The sequence below is a fragment of the Parambassis ranga genome, chromosome 18, assembly GCF_900634625.1.
Source record: "Parambassis ranga chromosome 18, fParRan2.1, whole genome shotgun sequence".
Lineage (NCBI taxonomy): Eukaryota > Metazoa > Chordata > Actinopteri > Ambassidae > Parambassis > Parambassis ranga.
Window position 1 is genome coordinate 12,865,404 of NC_041038.1, and position 19,206 is coordinate 12,884,609.

At 50.5% G+C, this 19,206-nt stretch overlaps 1 protein-coding gene across 1 annotated transcript in view; it reads left to right on the forward strand.

The window, feature by feature from the left end:
* The window catches only part of dag1 (dystroglycan 1), a 35,165-nt gene extending 16,850 nt beyond the window's left edge, over positions 1 to 18,315 (forward strand). The window contains exons 2-4 of the mRNA XM_028429061.1: positions 633 to 1,357; positions 14,131 to 14,592; positions 14,675 to 18,315. Coding sequence (XP_028284862.1) covers positions 938 to 1,357; positions 14,131 to 14,592; positions 14,675 to 16,504 — 2,712 coding nt within the window. The 5' untranslated portion in view covers positions 633 to 937 and the 3' untranslated portion in view covers positions 16,505 to 18,315. The remainder of the gene's footprint in view (positions 1 to 632; positions 1,358 to 14,130; positions 14,593 to 14,674) is intronic.
* Positions 18,316 to 19,206: the final 891 nt, after the last annotated feature.

Here is a 19,206-nt window from a genome sequence, read left to right on the forward strand (position 1 = left end):
ATGAAGATTACAGGGTTTTAAGGGTTAAAAGGAAGTCTTTCAGCTCGCTGCTGTAAAGTCCTGCAGACATTTCACTTTCTCTGCTGTGGGGCTAAAGTGGACTCACAGTGGGGGTCTCTCTCTCTCTCTCTCTCTCTCTCTTCATCAAAAGCTCTCAGGGGGAAATCATTTGTGTTGTGACTCACACACACACACACACACACACACACACACACAGGAGGGGATCCTTCCCTCCATGAATGAGCTGTATGAATAACAAACCTCTGAGTTCAACTCTCCACTTTGACAATGGACACACACACACACACACCTACACACACACACTGGGTTTGACCCCTCTCACAAAAGAGAAGGCATGCATTCATTAGCAGTTCCAAGAAAGCTTTGACTGGTTCGGCATTGTTGGCTAATCCAAGGTCCCACCGTATATCAGCCCCCCTCCTCCTCCTCCTCCTCTTCATCACTTTCATTCTCCTGTGATGTAAAGAACTGTTGCAGTGTAGATTACTGCAGGCAGCGCTGACGGTGTTGTCCTCCCTCCGTCCTCCTGTCCTCGGGTCAGGTTGACCTCCTGGAGGTGGTGTTTGTGATGGTGTTCTGACCGTGCCTTCTGCCTCTCTGTCTTCCTACAGATCTCAAAGGTGCTCGGCACAATGGGACCTCTAAACCTCTGAGGGCCGAGCACAAAGGACCGAGGGGAAGAGGAAGAATAAAGCCAGGCCAGGACAAAAGAGGAGGAGGAGGAGGAACAGAAGAAGAAGAAGGGAAGATTTCTGCCTGGCGCCAGGAAAGAAGAGTGGGCGGGAGCTGTGAAAGGAGGGATTTGCTCGATCTGTCGGGGGTGCATGCTCCCCCCTCAGCCCCCCTCCTCCCACTTGGACATCCTCCTTTTTGATTTTGTTTTCTGCGTCAGCGACAGGCCGACAGACGCCACAGAATGCACAACCAACTCAGTTTGGGATGGTTCAGGGCGAGCCGGGGCCTGGATGTGAGACTACCCAGGACTAGAGCGCTGCTGCTGGGCCTGCTGCTCGCCGTGACCGGCTGGCTGCCTCCGGCGGCCCGCGCAGAGATGGACATCAACCTGCTGGGTGACATGGTGCTGATAGAAGCAGGAGGAGAAAGCGAGCGGATGGGCGGAGGCGAGCTGGAGGCCTCCATGCACTCCTCGCTCCTGCGTGACTTCCAGGAGGTGACGGAGGAAATCCGTGCGATGGATGTTGGTGACGCGGCGGCAACACAACAGAACACGGCGACACCCACGGCCTTCCCGGACTCCTCTGCCGTAGTGGGGCGGATTTTCCAGATGAAGGTGCCAAACAAGATGGAGGATGTTTATCTGGGTGATATTGTCAAGGTAAGAAACCACAACACAAACACAGCTTTAGCAGAACATAGCTTCACCCCAGGAAGGCTGTTGACCTTCAGTGTGTCCTCATGTCTCCATGTTGTTGAGGTCTGGCTGCTCCAGCTGGTTCTCGGCGCCCTCATCTGCCCGTCCTGAGTTTTTGTTTTGATTTCCCTTCAGCACATAAACCCTAGCTCAGTCACTGTCATGAACACAAGCTGGGCACTTGTGGGTCCTCAGGTCCCAGGTACCAGGACTAACCAATGACTCTGATTGATGACCTGTTTCCTACATTTTGTATACAGTCAGAATGTGACATCTGGGCCCAGGGGAGGCTGCCCTGCAGCAGGAACTTCATGGAAACTACTCAGAAAGAGGAACCATGAGGGAAGTTCCTGCTCTGGGGACATGTGACTGCAGTCTGCCTTAAAGCAGCCTGCCAGTTCCTGCGGGGGGCTCCCTCCTGTCGGCAGGCAGCAGGTGTCTCCGTCCACCTGGGACGTTTTGCCCTGCTGTGTAGCTGCAGGCGCAGGCAGGAGAAGCAGAACAAGCTGTGCTTCAGCCTCGGTGAAGGTGCTGAATCCAGAAAGGAGCCATTTCCCTAAAATATCTGTGGGTGACTCGGTGTGAGCGTGCGCCTGCGCGGCGGCGGCCCTCAGGCAGCGCCATTAGGCGGCGGCCATCAGGCGGCGGCCATCAGGCGGCTCGTATCCCATCACAGCAAAATGCCTTTTTTTTTTAATTGTGCCACATTTTCCACAATCACCAATCCTCCATAAAATATGTGGCCTCACGTCTGAACCACGGCCTGTAGTGGCTTTCTCCTCCTCCTCTCTCCATTTGTCTTCCTCTCCTGCAGCCATCTCACCCTCCTCCCTCCTCTCACCCTCCCTCCCTCCCTCCCTCTCTCCCTCCTCCCTCCCTCCTCTCTCACTCCCTCCTCCTCTCCTCTCTCCTCCTCCTCCTCCTCCTCCTCCTCTCTCCTCCTCCCTCCCTCCCTCCCTCGCTCCTCTCTCCTCCCTCCCTCCCTCCTCCCTCCCTCCTCTCTCACTCCCTCCTCCTCTCCTCTCTCCCTCCCTCCCTCCTCCCTCCTCCTCTCCTCTCTCCCTCGCTCCTCTCTCCTCCCTCCCTCCCTCCTCCCTCCCTCCTCTCTCACTCCCTCCTCCTCTCCTCTCTCCCTCCCTCCCTCCCCTCCTCCTCTCCTCTCTCCCTCCCTCCCTCCCTCCCTCCCTCCCTCCCTCCCTCCTCCCTCCTCCTCCCTCCTCCTCCTCCCTCCTCCCTCCTCCCTCCTCCTCCCTCCCTCCCTCCTCCTCTCCTCCCTCCTCCTCTCCTCCCTCCCTCCTCCCCTCCTCCCTCCCTCCCTCCCTCCCCTCCTCCCCTCCTCCCTCCCTCCCTCCTCCTCTCCTCCCTCCTCCTCCCTCCCTCCCTCCTCCTCTCCTCTCTCCCTCCCTCCCTCCCTCCCCTCCTCCCCTCCTCCCTCCCTCCCTGGCTGTTCAGACACACTTTGTCTCTTTCCTCCCTCGGCCTCTGTTATCTCTTTGAGCCCCATCCTTCGTTTCCTCCTCTTCTCTCCAGGCTACACCTTTAATATCCTCCTCCTGCTCTCCATCCCTCTCTCTAGTCATCACTCTCACCTTCCTGTCGTTCATCCACCCCTCTCTCCTTCTTCTTAATTATACTTTTAACCCCACCCTCCCTCTCTCTCTTTATCTCCCCCATCACATTCCAGTCTTTCATATCCTGCCGCTCACTCCCCGTCTGCCTCCATCTCTGCTGCTTTTAAGTCCTATCTCTGCCTCCACACCCCCTTCACTTTCTCCTCTTTCTTCCACCTGTCACATCACATCAGATCATATCAATCAAAGTTTCCCGGCGATGAGCAGCATAAAAATGTACTTTTAACTGCCCCAATGAAACTCAGCCGACCCGTCTGTGCAGAGCGATGTTCTCTCTGCAGCGTGGCTGTCTGCTCTCTGTTCCTCTCCATCACCTCCTTTATTTTCTTTGTCCTTGCTTTTTTTCGATCGATTCACCTCCTCTGACTTCCCCTCCTCGCTTCCATCACCCTCTCCTCTTTATTTTTTAATGCTGCCACTCATCTTCCTCTCATCGCTCTTTCCCACCTCTTCCTCCTTTCCTTCATTCATCCCACAGGCGAGAAAGCTGATTATATCTGTCACACTGTAAGCTGGGGGCGCCCCATTACAGCCAATAGGAGCTGACAGCGTGGGCAAGTAAGCCAAAAAAAAAGAAAATGGGCAAAGTAAGAGGCAGAGAGGCAGGGAGAGATGGAGCGACAGGCTGGAGCTCCTGACCTGAGAGGAGCCGCCGTCGTCTAAAATTCACCGGAAAAGGTCACGGATCAGATCCAGAGAGCGGGATACGTGGCGTCCTTGTCAAAGACTCGCAGACGACTTCTACAAAGTTTGTTTACTTCCTCCTCAGTTTCTAATTCCAGCACCGCTGCCCCTCCCCTCCTCCCCCGCCCTGTCTTTCATTACAAATTTCAACGCTCTCTTCCCCCTCCCCCGCCATGCCCCCCTCCCCCCAGGTATTTCGAAGGTCGGTGCTCAAGGTTGTGGAGCGAAAGGCCAAATCAATTTCTGTGCCTGCCGCTGCTCTCATACTAATGGCCTTTTCTTATGAAAATCTGCCAGAGTCTGAGAGGCCTCCCGCTCCGTGACAGCCCGCCTGCCCATTCACCTTTTGCTGAGCGGTCGGAGCCTCGTCAGTGAATACTCCACCTTTTATCCATTCACACCACGTCAAGCGGAGGATTCTCAGCCGGGTGGGCAGGACATCAAACTCAGAGCAGGAGCTTTTAAGAGTCTGAAAATGGACCTGCGATAAAATATAAAGCCCAGAAATACACACGGACCCTCCGTCAGTGATTACTTTATCTGCTTTAACACACTGTAACACTCCAAGCAGCGCGTGCCTCCCTCCTGTCACATGGTCAGTCAGTGTGTTCTGATTGGTCAGCTCCGCCCTGTCTGCAGGCAGAGAGCAGGCAGAGACTGCTGCTCACAGTGACTCCATCATGGCGTCCTGCTGGCTGCTGAGGAGGACAGGGAGTTTGGTCTTTAACGTTGTTTTGTGTGTGAACTCTTTATTTGTGGATGTTTTTTGGTTGAAGGAAGTAAAACCTTACATCAGACTGTTGGTCCTGGAAGTGGAGCCACAGGAAGCCTGTGATGCTGCAGCTTCTGTGTGCAGGTGCTGCTGGGACTGAGCTGCAGGACGAACAGACGAGCACTCTCCAAAGCCTCATTACCACAATTACCAGTGTAATTAGCTGATTGGCTGATGGGCTCGCTGGCAGGCCTACCTCTCCCTCATTCCAGGAAATAACTGGACGTTCTTCTGTACGTTGGTTCATGTGTGCCTGAGGTGTGACACTGCACCCCTCCACTCACTGAGCGCTGTGTGCAGACGTGCTAACAGGGCAGTGTGGACGCTGCAGGCGGGCTCTGCGAGGCCACGTCATCTGTGTTTGGGTCACACACAGAAACCTATGCATATTTGTGGGAAAGCCCGTGTGTGTGTGTGTGTGAACACATCGACTAACTGTTTGGACGGCTCCCCTCCTGATGAATGGAGACAGTAGCTTGCTGTTGCAAAGGGCCGCTCCCCCTGGGGGCATTTCGGTGGGAGAGCTAACTCTCTCCTCTGCTCCTTCTCACTTACACTGCTCTCAGTCCTTCCTCCTTTTCTCCTCCTCCTCCTCTGGTTTTCTGTCGTTTACAGTTTTGTCTTTAATACCCAGCATTCTCTGCCCCTTCCTTTCAGTTTGTCTCTTCCACATCAGCCGTCTCTCCGTCTCCTTTCTGCAGATTCACTTTCAGCACAAGCAGCGATTATTTTTCTTTCTTCCTCCTCTCTGTAATTTTCTCCTTTTACTAGAATCCTTCCACATTTTTATTCTGATGGGTCTTGAAGACCACAGCGTTCACTCTCTCGCTCCTTTCAGAACTTTTCATTCTGATTGTGGAGGCTCTCATCTGTCGTCTCTGCTGTCCTGCTTTTTAAAAAGCTGTTAGCTGGCAGGATCGCAGTGGAAAACTGGTATTAAGGGAGCAGGAGGGAGGAGGCGAGCCAAAGATAAAAACACACACACACCAGAACATATGAGTCACCCTAGCTGTAAGCTAGCATGCTGCGATCGGTTTACTGGCACCAGAGCGGTGGTGGCCATGTTGCTATGTAATTAAACATACAGCAGGCGAGGCCTCTCGATTCATATGTTCCAAATTATACGCTCCCACAAATTCATTCATAATTTGGAGATTCTTGGTGTTTGTGTTGTCTTCAAAGTAAGACGGATGTTTGGCTGCTGGTCTCACTGATGCCTTCGTGTCAGGCTTGGATTTCTGTTTGACCTTCAGCACACATTATTACAGCCGCTGAGAGGGAGGAGGCGAAGCTTCAGATACAAACAGCTTCAGATACAAACGGCGAAGCTTCAGATACAAACGGCGAAGCTTCAGATACAAACGGCGAAGCTTCAGATACAAACGGCGAAGCTTCAGATACAAACGGCGAAGCTTCAGATACAAACGGCGAAGCTTCAGATACAAACGGCGAAGCTTCAGATACAAACAGCTTCAGATACAAACAGCTTGAGATACAAACGGCGAAGCTTCAGATACAAACATCATACCCGGGCGCTGTTCATGTGCGATTGTGGAGAGATGCCTCATGTTGTGATGGTGTGTCCGTCTGTAGCCTAGCAACCACAGGTTTTGGACCAGCCCAGCATGCTTGGTTGTCACCCAAAGTGGGGGGGTGCGGTGGGCTGCTTTCATTGGTTTTCCAGGCACAGTGAGCCAGGCCGTATTTGGTTTGCTGAAAGGTTACAGAAGCAGGTTATATTTAGACGTGATGAGCCGAGAGGCGCTCGTTCATCACCTCCTGTTGTTTGAAGGATTTCTCTCATGTGATTTATTTTTTTCAGTCCAGCTGCAGAAACTCCTGATGTAAAAAACACACACACACATAAAGAGGTGTTTTTCCACTGCAGGAGCCAGCAGGCCTGTTCCCAGTGCGACTAAGCGAAGCCAAGGCTTGATTGGTTAATGTGGGAGGTAACGTAGCAGTTAGCAAAGATAGCTGGGTCAAGTAGTCGCTGTAATTGACTGAAAGCATCAACCTCATACGATGCTTTACTCATGATAACAGGCTGCAAGCTGCAGCTTAATATGGCCATAACCACATGAGACGGGTTTAACCAATCAGCATTCAGCTCCGCCCAGAAGAGGCCACCCAGAAGCAAGTACCCCTCAGTAGTTAGTTTGGTCTCTCCTGAAAATGGCCCTGAAAGAGGCAGTAATAAGGAAGGATTACAAATAATGGCCCAGTAGTTCCGGTGCTCTCGAGGTTCCTGCAGTGGGAAAGTCCAGAAAGTGGAAGACCATTGTTTGGTGATGTGTTCTGGGTTATTCTCCCACAGACGGGCCTGCGTCGCCTCTTCAGGCTCTTCAGATAAAGGCCTCTCTGTATCATGTCTCTCATTATCTCGGAGCAGTGTGTTTAAAATGTAACGTTTGTGTCGCCACTGTAGCTCGTTAGCTGGATAAAGATAGCTAATGTTTTATTCACACAGCATCAGAGGGAAAAGGGGATAATTGCTGACCTAGGGACAAAGCGAGGGCTCGGCCGGGTTCTTCATCAGCAGGAGTGATGATTCTTTGAGGATGCACTCAGCCTGTCGGGTTACGCTGATGAAGACAGTTGGAGGGAAATGGAGTGCAGCAAACAAAGTGCAAATCCAATTGTGGCTCCTTTTATTTGCAGAAGAAATGACGGCAGCTTAACTTTGGCTGACGTGTGTTTAATTGTCCATTTTTTCACCCATTGTATCCACATCACAGAGGATTTAACAGCAGGCTGGTGTGGCCCACAGCAGCAGACGCACAATTCATCCCAGCTCCTGCTGAGAGCTGCCTCCTCTGAGAAATCAACCTTTTTACAATGATCTGCAAAACAAGTGGAGGCTTCTGTTTTACCCTCCTGTCACATGGTCAGTCAGTGTGTTCTCATTGGTCAGCTCCGTCCTGTCTGCAGTCAGAGAGCAGAGTGTGTGAGTGTGTGCAGACTAACTCAGGTGTTCAGAGATCAGCTGCAGGAAGCTGCAGGTCAGACAGACTCTCTGAGTGTTGGTCATGTGACTGCTGCTCACAGTGACTCCATCATGGCGTCCTGCTGGCTGCTGAGGAGGTTGCTGACAGAAACTTGTGTTTATTTGAAGTAAATGTTGTATGATGTGGTTGCACGTGATGCATTCACAGAGTTTCATCTGTATTTGTTGCAAACCTCGGCTGATTTGTAAAGGAAGAGGAAAATCAAAGCTGGAGCGACTGATGGAGGCGGAACACAAAGTAAAACTTCTGGTCTGTAGGAAGCGGTCCTGTGAGTGCAGACGTGAACAGATGCTGAATAGAAGGTGTGTGTCTGTAGGTGTGTGTGTGTGTGTGTGTTCCGGCTGTTCTGCCTTCCTCCGTGTACAGCAGAGAGTAAAGATGTAGTAGAACTTTTTCTGCCGGTGAGGACATTCTCTGAGTGTGGAGAGTAATTCTGGTGGGGCTGCAGCATTAGTCAGAGCTGAAGCTGAGAGTCCACACACTGAGACAGAGATAACACACACACAGACACACACAGACACACACACACACACACACACACACACACACACACACAGACACACACACACAGTGTGTTCTTAGCAGAGAAACACACACCTGTGTATAGATATGTATAATATGTTTGGGCAGTCATTCATTTTATTCTTTGACCTTCCAGCTCAACTTCTCTCCTTGGCGCACACACACACACACACACACACACACACACACACACACAACATCTGTCTCCGCTGCACTTTGTTTACACTCTGCTTTGTTTTCCTTCCTGCTGCCGTCCAGCGTAGCGCAGCAGGAAGCGAGCCTCTGTGGTGTTTGCTAAGTCAGGACTGCTCCTCGGACGACTGCAAGCTGTGTGCTCGTCTCCTCGCTCGCCTTCCAGTTGTCCTTGTCATAAACAACACACACACACACACACACACACTGTCACCTCATACACCCACACACTGTATTTGATATTTGCATGTTGGCACAAGCAGCTGCTGTCACACACACACACACAGCTGGAATCAAACAGCAGCAGCTTCTGTCGGCTGCTGAGCTGTTCTTTGTAAACTGAGCAAAAAGAAGAGAGAGAGGCAGAGAGGCATAGAAAGAGAGTGAGGGAGAACTCCATGAGTAAGCTGCAGGTCCTGGCAACCATGTTTGTCCATTAATGACTTTATAATAGGAGTGTATTTGTGGTGTGTGTGTGTGAGGTTGATGTTGATGATAGTCCAGTCATGTCCTCGTGCACACACACTTTCTTTCTACGCCCCTCTGCTCATCATGTCCTCCTCATGCAGCAGCTGACGGCCCTCCGTCCTGCAGTCTATTAATAGGTGTAGATTTTTCCTGGAATGTTTTTATCTGGGATTCTGCTGAACGCTGCGGCCGCACCGCTCTGCTTCAGTTCTGGCCCTGGAAGTGGAAGGGTTAAATGGGTTAAATGTGTGAAATGACTGTTTATGAGAGGACTGACTGAAGAACAGCAGCTCAGCCCTACACACACATCTTCACTATTTTATCCTTTAAACACACAAACGTGTAAATATTCATACAAATTAGAACTGATGCCACGGATTCATACCAGTGTAAAATGAAATGAGTTGGCCTCCGCCTTGCGGTGATCTGATCTGTGATGATGATCAGTGAAGCAGCAGCCTCCAGGCTCAGACTGGAAGTGTCAACACTTGTAGTTCACCCTGCAGCCACTGGGGGCTGGCTCCACAAGAGAGTCATTTCCCATAGACTCCCATGTTACAGTGTCCAACGTCTCAGCAGAAGTCAACATGTTTACAGCCTGGAACACAAACCACTCTGACCTCAAATAATACGTCCCCTTCACTTCCCTTTTCTCTCCTCCCTTTTTGCCCACCTCTCCCTCTCCTCCTCCTCCTCCTCCCCCCCTCGTTCTCTCCCTCTCCCTCCCTCTCTCGCTCTGTCTTACTCTCTCTCTCCTCCTCCTCCTCTCTCCCTCCCTTTCTCCTTCTCTCCCTCATCTGTCTCTCTCTCTCTCCTCCTCCTCCTCCTTTTCTCCCTCCCTCCCTCCCTCCCTCCCTCCCTCTCTCTCTCTCTCTCTCTCTGTCTTACTCTCCTCCTCCTCCTCCTCCCTCTCTCTCTCTCTCTCTCTCTCTGTCTTCCTCCTCCTCCTCCTCCTCCCTCTCTCTCTGTCTTACTCTCCTCCTCCTCCTCCTCCCTCTCTCTCTCTCTCTCTCTCTGTCTTACTCTCCTCCTCCTGCTCCTCCCTCTCTCTCTGTCTTCCTCCTCCTCCTCCTCCCTCCCTCCCTCCCTCCCTCTCTTTCCTGGCTTGTTAAAGCTGTGGACTCGGGCCATGAATGAATTTTTAACAGCAGAAAATAGGCTGTAAGAGTGATTTCCCCTCATAAACATCCAACTGCCTTTTGGCCCCCCCTGACCCCCCCCATCCCTGGTTCTATAGCTCCTCACCCGTCCCTCCCCCTCGCCTCACATTTTCCACTGGAAACACTCGTCCATTCCAGTAAATCCCTCTCTCTCTCTCTCTCTCTGTATGCAGCCTCTCCTCACTCGCCCCGTGATGGCTTTCTCTGGTCTCGCTCCACTTCTCACCTCCCCTCGTACGTTATATACCATCATTCTCTTTTCATGTTCCTGCCATAACTCCACTCCCCCGTCCCTCCCTCACCTGTTTTCCTCCCTTATCACCGGGGCTGCACCTCCTCTTCCTCCTCCTCGTCCTTCTTCACCTCCTCTGATATGAAGTTTATCAGTGGAGCTGTCAGCCGGGCGCCGTAACAATGGCCTCCTTTCTCTGCGTTCTCCTCTTCCTGCAACAATGAGCCGCTTTCTTTCCCCGCCAAGAGACTCGCCGCCTCCTCCTAATATCTCCCTGTTCTGAGATATTTCTCTCTCTCTCTCTGATTCTTCTTGCTTGACCTCTCTCTTTCTTCCTCTCCATCCTTCCTGTCTTTGTCGATATCCCGCTCTATCTGACGATCTGATTCTAAATCCCATTCTTTGAACTTTCTCTTCTCAAAGAGGCCTGTGACGGCATGTTTGCTGCGGATATAAAGGTGTGTGTGTGTGTGTAGAGCTGCGTCTTGCCTTTGATAAAAGCACCACTATGTGTGTGCCATATTGGCAGTTCATTAGACAGAGGCAGGTTAAAGCAGGACAGCAGCATGCAGGATTTTGGCTGCGATCCTGAGCCGTTCGGTCCCTTTGTGTCCTTTTGTTGTTACTATAAGGTGAAATATGAGCCAGTATCAGTGCCACAGCATGAAGACAAAGAACTGAAGGACACGAGGCTGTGATGTCCTGAATGCATTAGAAAGACCGCAGCTAGCATGTATGTTCTGTGGCTGTGTGAAATAACCCTCCACACCAGCAGGGGGCAGTAGTTGAGAGGGAGTCGTGCTTCATCACTGCTGTTCACTAAACTCCCCAGAGACTTAAACAGCTGTTGTTCCCTCTATTTCTGCTGCGGAGTTGTAACATGTTGGTCTCTGGAGATTGACTCACTTTTGGAGCCAGCTTTTAGTGGACACTGGAGGAACTGCAGGTTTTGACCCTTCATTTCTGACCTTTGCTGCAGAGCATCACTGCCCCCCCCCCCCGTGTGTATCACTTTCTGCCTTTGTCAGACCTGTCCTAACGCTCAGGAGTCACCAAGTCTACAAAAAGCAGAACAGAACTCCTTCCACCTCCGTGTTTCCACATAAAAACCGTCAGCCTCCGCCTCATCCAGCAGCGCGGCGGCTGCTTGGCGCTCCGTCTCTCTGACTTCCTGCCCAGGCTGTAAGACCCCGCCTCGCTTCAAACTCCAAACAGAGCAGCTGAGGAGGCAGAGAGGGAGCGAGGAGGAAAACCGGGATGATGACGGCGATAACGTCTGCCAGTGTTTCATGGCTGTCACTCACGCAGACTTCAAACAGGCTTTCACCCCAGTTTGTTGGCCGTCACCGAGGCTTACAGAGCTGATAGTCATGGTGGCTTTGTGATGTGCGTGTCAGCGCGAGAAAAGATGATGACACGAGCCGCAGCTTTGATGAGATTATCATTACTTCATTTAATTAGGAGTCTTTTAAGTTCGGAGGGGCTGCAGCCAGACCTCTGCACCATGTCCGTGGTTACATCATCCATAATGCTGCCATGTGTCCGTGGCTTCACCGATTGGTGCCATCAACGATTATTGTCTGTGCTGCTCATCCCTAAATGTCGTGAAGTCAGTGAAGGCGGCTGCGTCTTTCTGAAGGCGCCCCTGCTGTGACGCCTCTAAGCAAAGCACAGCTCAGGGAAGCGTTGTTTGTGGACGTGGTGTCTCGCTGCCCTTGCCGTCACCTCAGCAGCTTCTCAGAAAGAAGTTTAGTGGCCTCTGTTCTTCCATCCCGGGCCTCTGAGCTGCTCGAATAAATCCTGCAAAATGCAGGTTTTTCACAGGAGCTCAGGCTGCAACCTTGCCAGTGGTGTGTGTGTGTGTGTGTGAGCGTGTACGATAACCTTTAGGGCCAAACATCAAGCTCCCTGGTGCTGCAGCCTTGTGCCAGGAGGAGATATGAATTATTTTTCTTGACATTTTTGGGGGATTTGATGTATTTTTCATGTTCTGCTGGGGAGGCAGGGAAGTACACGCTCTCTGCCGGGTTCATGTAGGAGTTTAAAAGACACTATTGTGTTTTTGTTTGAACACTTCACTGAGGCAGAAACGTTGCTTTTTGTCTGCGGCTTTGGGGAATGTGCAGAGTGAGGATACGCTGAGCCGCCAGGCGCTCCCCTGCAGCCGCCGCTCCTTCCTCGCTGCTGCTGACATCTGACAGCCCGTTCTGTTTCCTGTACACTTAGCAGTTCCTTCTCCTTTAAGGGTGCTCATTTAGTCATTGACAGAGGAATTATGACACTTATGAGGACAGCAGTGCCTGTTGTTTTATTGTGTTTTTCTTCTTTGTGATTTGATTCGTCTTCTATGTTCAGAGGGTTTAGCCCAGAAAAACAATTAAATGAAACACAGCTGACTTTTAAAGATACATTAGTCTTTCTTGTTGTTTGATTTTCTGTACACGCAGATGTACAACAAGGACAGAGAAGTGGGAAAAGAGAGTCTGTGATCTGAGCTTCTGTTTGGTTTAAAAGTTGTTTACATGTTCACAAGAAGGAAAAACAAATGAAGAATTTCCTGAGGTAGAACCAGGCAGCAGCGGCTCCACGGCGGAGACAGGAAGTGAAGCCGTCCGAGCGCACAGCAGGAATAAACCTACTGTCAGCCCAAAACTGTCTGGTTACAGATGCCTCTGTAACGTTGTGGGGTCAGCTGACATCAGCTGTGAAGCCCCACCCACAGCTCAGGGCTGTTGGATTTGTCGTCCTCGGTGATATTTAGTGTAGGTCTGAGAATAAATACTTACAGCGGAGAGGCGGTGATACAGGAGGCTGCTGTCAGCTGCAACCGTCCCGTGTGTTTGTCTCTAATCTATAATTACATATTTGCCCTGATTTGTAAACAGTATTTGTGCTTCCCACAGTAATCATTTTGAATTTGACAATCTCAGATGAGGTTCGTCTTCCCAACATCAGCGCCTCAGAAATGAGCTTTTATCTGCCGGCGAAAGGGACTGTCAGATTCTGATAATGACATTTTGAAATAATGACAGCAGAGAAAGGGGGCGGAGGAGGAGGAGACCTGGGACAGGAGGACATAAATATAACCTGTGGACATGTCCACTGTGGCATTGTGCTTCTGCAAAAAAGGATCCAAGTATTTCTCAGAAAAACGCTGGAGACGGTGTGGTCATTTTTTTTTTGGGAAGGAATTGCTGCTCATGAGGGGATAATTATAAAAAGCCCGGCTCATGGCTGTGTGTGTGTCTGTGTGTAGATTTTTGTGGATGTGTACTGAATGTCTAATGAAATATATATGTCTGCAACTGTGTGTGTGTCTGTGTGTGTCTGTGTGTGTGTCTGTGTGTGTCTGTGTGTGTGTCTGTGTGTGTCTGTGTGTCTGTGTGTGTGTGTGTCTGTGTGTGTGTGTGTGTGTGTCTGTGTGTACCCCCGGCGCTGCCTGTGTGCTGGTTAGAGCATTAATGATGTGTCTTGGGAGCGCTGCCTCTACATAATTTATCAACCAGGATTTATTAGCCACAGAATTAACTTGTAGGGCCGCGGAGCAGAGGATGCATTTGTTCTTCTTTCTGGATTTATGTGTGTGGATGCATTGTCACTCCCCTGTGATCCATTTCTCTCCATCAGCCTCCTGCCAGGGGGACGTCCCCAACCGTGTAATTGGCCGAGTTGTTTTAATTTTAGTCGGGTTTAAATTACAATTCAGAGCACATTTGTAGTGTCTGTATGTGTGTGTGTGTTCTGTATGTTTGTGTGTGTTGTGTCTGTGTGTGTGTGTTTGGGTGTGTGTGTGTGTGTGAGTGGAAAAGATTGATTCATCCATGTGTGAACGGATCCCCGGCTTCACATGCACCTGCCCACAAATGTCACTGCATAAATCTCCTTTTATTTGAAGCTGTACAGAACAGAAGAACCAAATGCCCAGATCTGCCGGCCAACATTTGAAAATATAAATCCGAGTTCATATATAAATATATCACAGCTCTCACATTTTCATTCTGATCAGACGTTTGGCCTCTGAACTCGTCCCTCCATCGTCTCATGCGAACGCTCTTCTCTGTGTTTCAGATCTCAGAGCTGGGTCGGGGTTCCCTCCCCGCGTGGCTGCACTGGGACGACAGCAGCAGGATCCTGCAGGGTCTACCTTTGGATGAGGATAAAGGCGTCCACTACATCTCTGTGTCCATCTCCAACCGCACTAAATCCTCATCCTCTTCAGAGGTGTTTTCCATCGAGGTACACCCTGAAGACCACCAGGATGCAGATCCAGCCCAGCTTGCGTCCAACCACGCTCCCGCAGAGGAGGATGTCCAGCCGTTCACGTGTGGCAACGAGGAACCAGTCACCGTGCTGACGGTGATCCTGGATGCAGACTTGACCAAGATGAGCTCAGAACAGAGGGTGAAGCTCCTGGATAACATGAGAAGCTTCTCTGGTGTGGGACTCCAGCACATGAAGATCCTCCCTGTTGTCAACAACAGGCTGTTCGACATGTCTGCGTTCATGGCCGGACCTGGGAACGCCAAAAAGGTGAGTCAAGAAAACTCAAAATGATAAATGAGAAGGACTGACAGAACCAGTGCAGTGACTCAAACCCTTCCTGTCCCTCCAGGTGGTGGAGAACGGCGCTCTGTTGTCCTGGAAGCTTGGCTGCTCACTGGACCAGAGCACGGTCCCAAACATCGACAGCGTCCAGGATCCTGCGAAGGAAGGCACAATGTCCGCCAGGCTGGGCTACCCTGTGGTGGGCTGGCACATTGCCAACAAGAAGCCTCACGTCCCTAAGCGAGTGAGGCGGCAGCTGAACAACACTCCAACACCCGTCCTGGCGGTGCTTCCTCCAACATCTGTGGTGGAGCCTCCAGTGAGGATCATCCCTACCCTCTCCTCACCCTCTATCGCTGCACCGACTGAAAGCTCTGCTCCACCTGTACGAGGCCCCGTTCCCCTTCCAGGCAAGCCGACGTTCAGAGTGCGGGATCCTATCGCTCATACCCCAACCACGGGACCGCCAACACCTACAAAGGTGATGGAGAGTACCAGCACCATTTCCATCCACCCAACCATGACCAGGCCTACTTATGTGGAAGCTACTGCCACACCAGTCCCCCCCACCCGAAGACCACCCAAGAAACCTAAGAGGCCCAAAACTACACCGTTGACGACCAGAGAGCCCAAGACCACCACAACCAAGCCGTCCAGGCGGACCCCAACAACACCTGCTGTTAGTCCGGATCCATTCAATTCAAAGCCAACCCTCCGTAACCCCATCGACCAGATCAATGCCCTGGTGGGCACCTACTTTGAAGTGAAGATCCCACTGGATACCTTCTTTGATATGGAGGATGGAACCACAGATAAGCTCCGTCTCACCCTGAGGCAGAACCACAATGAAGTGGTTGGAGAGGGATCCTGGATCCAGTTTAATGCCACCAACCAGCTCCTCTATGGCCTGCCAGATGTCCAACATGTGGGAAAACATGAATATTTCATGCAGGCGACCGACAAAGGAGGCCTGAATGCAATCGATGCTTTCGAGGTCCGAGTGAACCGCTGGCCTGCCAATGACAAAACCCCCGTCATATTTACGGCCCGCTTTGATGGGGAGCCACGGTCTCTGACAAACGACATCCACAAGAAGATCCTTCTGGTCAAGAAGCTGGCATACGCACTAGGGGACCGCAACAGCAGCACAGTGAGTCTGCGGAACATCACCAAAGGGTCCATTGTGGTGGAGTGGACAAACACCAGCCTCCCGCAGCACCCATGTCCGAAGGAACAGCTGACCGTTATGAGCAGGAAGCTCGCCAATGCTGACGGGAGACCCTCACAGACCTTCAGATACTCCATGGAGCCAGAGTTCAGACCGCTGGATGTCAAGGTGAAGGGAAGGGCAAGCTGCAGAACTTATTCCTTCATCCCACCGCAGGAGATCGACATACCAGAGCCTCCAGCGGTCACTCCGGGTCTGGGATCGAGCCGGCACAGCACAGACGACGTCTATCTCCACACGGTCATCCCGGCTGTGGTGGTGGCGGCCATCTTGTTAATAGCAGGCATCATTGCAATGATCTGCTACAGGAAGAAACGAAAGGGCAAGCTCACCATCGAGGACCAGGCCACCTTCATCAAAAAGGGGGTGCCCATTATCTTTGCAGACGAACTGGATGACTCCAAGCCCCCTCCGTCCTCCAGCATGCCCCTGATTCTCCAGGAAGAGAAGCCCCCGCTTCCGCCCCCTGAATACCCCAATGTGGCCACACCAGAGACCACTCCCCTCAACCAGGAGCTGCTGGGGGAGTACACAGCTCTGCGAGACGAGGACCCCAACGCGCCTCCCTACCAGCCACCGCCTCCCTTCACCACTCCCATGGAGGGCAAGGGCTCCCGTCCTAAGAACATGACTCCCTACAGATCTCCACCTCCCTATGTGCCGCCCTAAGACTTGTTAAACCCTCCCCCGTGACAGGGCGGAGGGAGAGGACGCCTGAGGAACTGTGACAGTTTCCATTCTGGTGTTTGTCTGTCTGGACATTAACAGGGAGCGACGACAAGAGGTGCTAAAGTACAAAACAGCTACAGGGAACTGTGGGAGGGGGAGGAAGGAGTTGGGTGGGGCACAGATGGGATGATCGGTTGAAACTGCTGGGAGGGACTACTGTTTCCGTGGTAGCCCAGCTACTGCGGTGGCCTACGACAAACAAATTCTCGTCACGTTGGCTCTCGGTTCGACCAGTCGGTCAGGAACTGGGAGACGAGCTCTCCCCTCCCAGCATCCATCAGTTTTTCTCCTTTGGTTTGGTTACTGGAATTCATTTAGTTTTTTTGGTTTTTGCATCTTTATCCCCAAGATCTTTATTTTTCTCTCTGGACTGAAGCCGAACGACCTTTCTTCTTCTGCTTCTTATTCAAAACATGAGAAGACGCCGCCAACAACTCGTTTTTACTGAGATTCTCTGCAAGAGGAGGATCTGTGATCACCCTGCAGACGAGACAGGAGGACTGTGTGTGTGTGTGAGTCTGTGTGTGACTGTGTGTGAGTCTGTGTGTGTGAATGTCTATTCAGATTCAATACGGTTTGCCTTTTAACACTAGTTGTCTGTTTTATCCTTATTCACATGTCTAGTAAAAATGAGAATAACAAGGTAGCCTAAAAAAGATTTAGAGATGAATAATAAATAATTTCTTTGTTTTAAATTTCACTGTATATGTGGTTCTGATAGATTCTTATATTTTTTGGGTGCTGGATAAAATCAGGAGGAGAGGACCGCCTCACCAGAACAACCTGCAGGACACTGTTCCTGCAGAAAGTGGCTGGAGCCGCTGTAAAAAAAAAAAAAACTTTTCCCCCGAATTTTTTATTAAAAAAACCTTTTCCCAGGAAAAAAAGTCCAAATTCTGATTTTTAATATCGAAATTTTGAGTAATCTCAAAATTCTGGAAAGAAAAGGTAATAATTCTCAGATTAAAGTGAACAAAAGTCATTTTTGGAGACAGGACGCCTTTTTCCAGTGGTCTGAATGCATCTGTGTTACACTGCTGTCCCACAGCGCCGACCCCTCAGCAGTAACCGGTCGGTTCCAGGCGATTCGGGGTTTTAGATGGATTTCATTTCCCTGAGTGTAGCGGCGCCTCTTTGCCGTGTGAACAGGAAGAACAGCCTGCAGGTCATTTTGGACAGGGATAATTATTTTTGTACGTATGGAGGCGGTCCCTCTTGGACACGTGTGCGAGACTGTACAGACATCCACATTTCAGGGGTCAGAGGTCAGAGACGAGACGACAGAGAGTCCCAGAAATTAACTCAGAAGAAATCTCCTTCAAATTTTTTTACAGTTTTTGATACAGCCTCAAATTGATTGATTATTGAAACACCAATAATGATTAGTCTTCAGTGATTTTTAAAGAGTTTAGCCTAGATGATGATTCAGTTATGTACACTTTTGTTCTGTCATGGGTCACATATTTTCCAGTGTTTTATTTTACTGTGTGTGTTTGCATTTAAACTGTATCTCCCACTATACAAAGATGGATCGACCCATATTTTATGTAATCACAGATTTTTTTATGTCCTTCTGTTTGCCGATGAGTTTTGACTGAAAGTGACCCTTTGCAATAATAATGTGTGGGCGGGCGGCGGCGGCCCAGTGGCGCGCCGGCTCCGGCGGCGTGACGTCGATTTTTGCAGGATGCCAAGGCTTTTTTTGCTTATGGAGTGTGCATTGTTATAATAAAACCAACTGGTACCTTAAACTCAAGCGGCGCCCCGCCTCCTTCATGTTTCATTCTTTCTGGTCACTGTCACCTTTCAACTGCTTCCATTTTCCTGCTGCTGAGGGCCTGGTTGGACGATGCACTGTGAGCAGTCTGAGCTCGGTCTGTCTGCACGACGCACACAGATAATTTGCATTGATTGCCTGGAATATTGATTAAGTGTAAAGAATTTGCCAGCTCTGTTGCACCTCTGTGATAATTTATGACAGGGTTTAATTTGGAGGTTGGAGGCGCGATGATGAATGTGTTCCCCAGACATCACCAGTTGCTGGAACGGATGAACGGATCACAGTGATGACAAAGATTAATGGACAATTGATCTTTGATTGAGGCGGCTCTGTGGGAGCTGTGATGACGGAGCTCCTCCATTAAAACATGCTGCAGTCCAGAAATTCTGAACGTAACAATTAAAATGAAACGAGGGTCTGTTTGTGACCAAAGAACACAGAGGTGAAGAGCTGTGCAGCTCCCAGAATGCACCGGGTCTGACAGTGAGGTTAAGCTCATGTTCACAGACTCTCAGTCTGTGCTGCGTCTGTTTCAGATTAAAGGTGTAAAACCATTAATTAATTTTAGATGTTTCATATCAGAGTCATTGAACGTTACTGGCTACAACGTTTAAAATCGTATTTGTAAAAGATTGATCGGATGATTTTGGGTCTCTCAGCTGGTCAGATATGAAACGATAACATGATTCTTTGTGACTGTATTCATTCGTAAATGACTCCTAAAGATGTACGTTGTAGCCATGTCTCTGAGTTGTAACATGTCTCACACACACACACACACACACACACACACTGCTGGTCTGCAGCTCCAGCAGCGCAGTGAAACTTTCGGAGTGTGACCAGGTAAAGTGTGTGTGAGCAC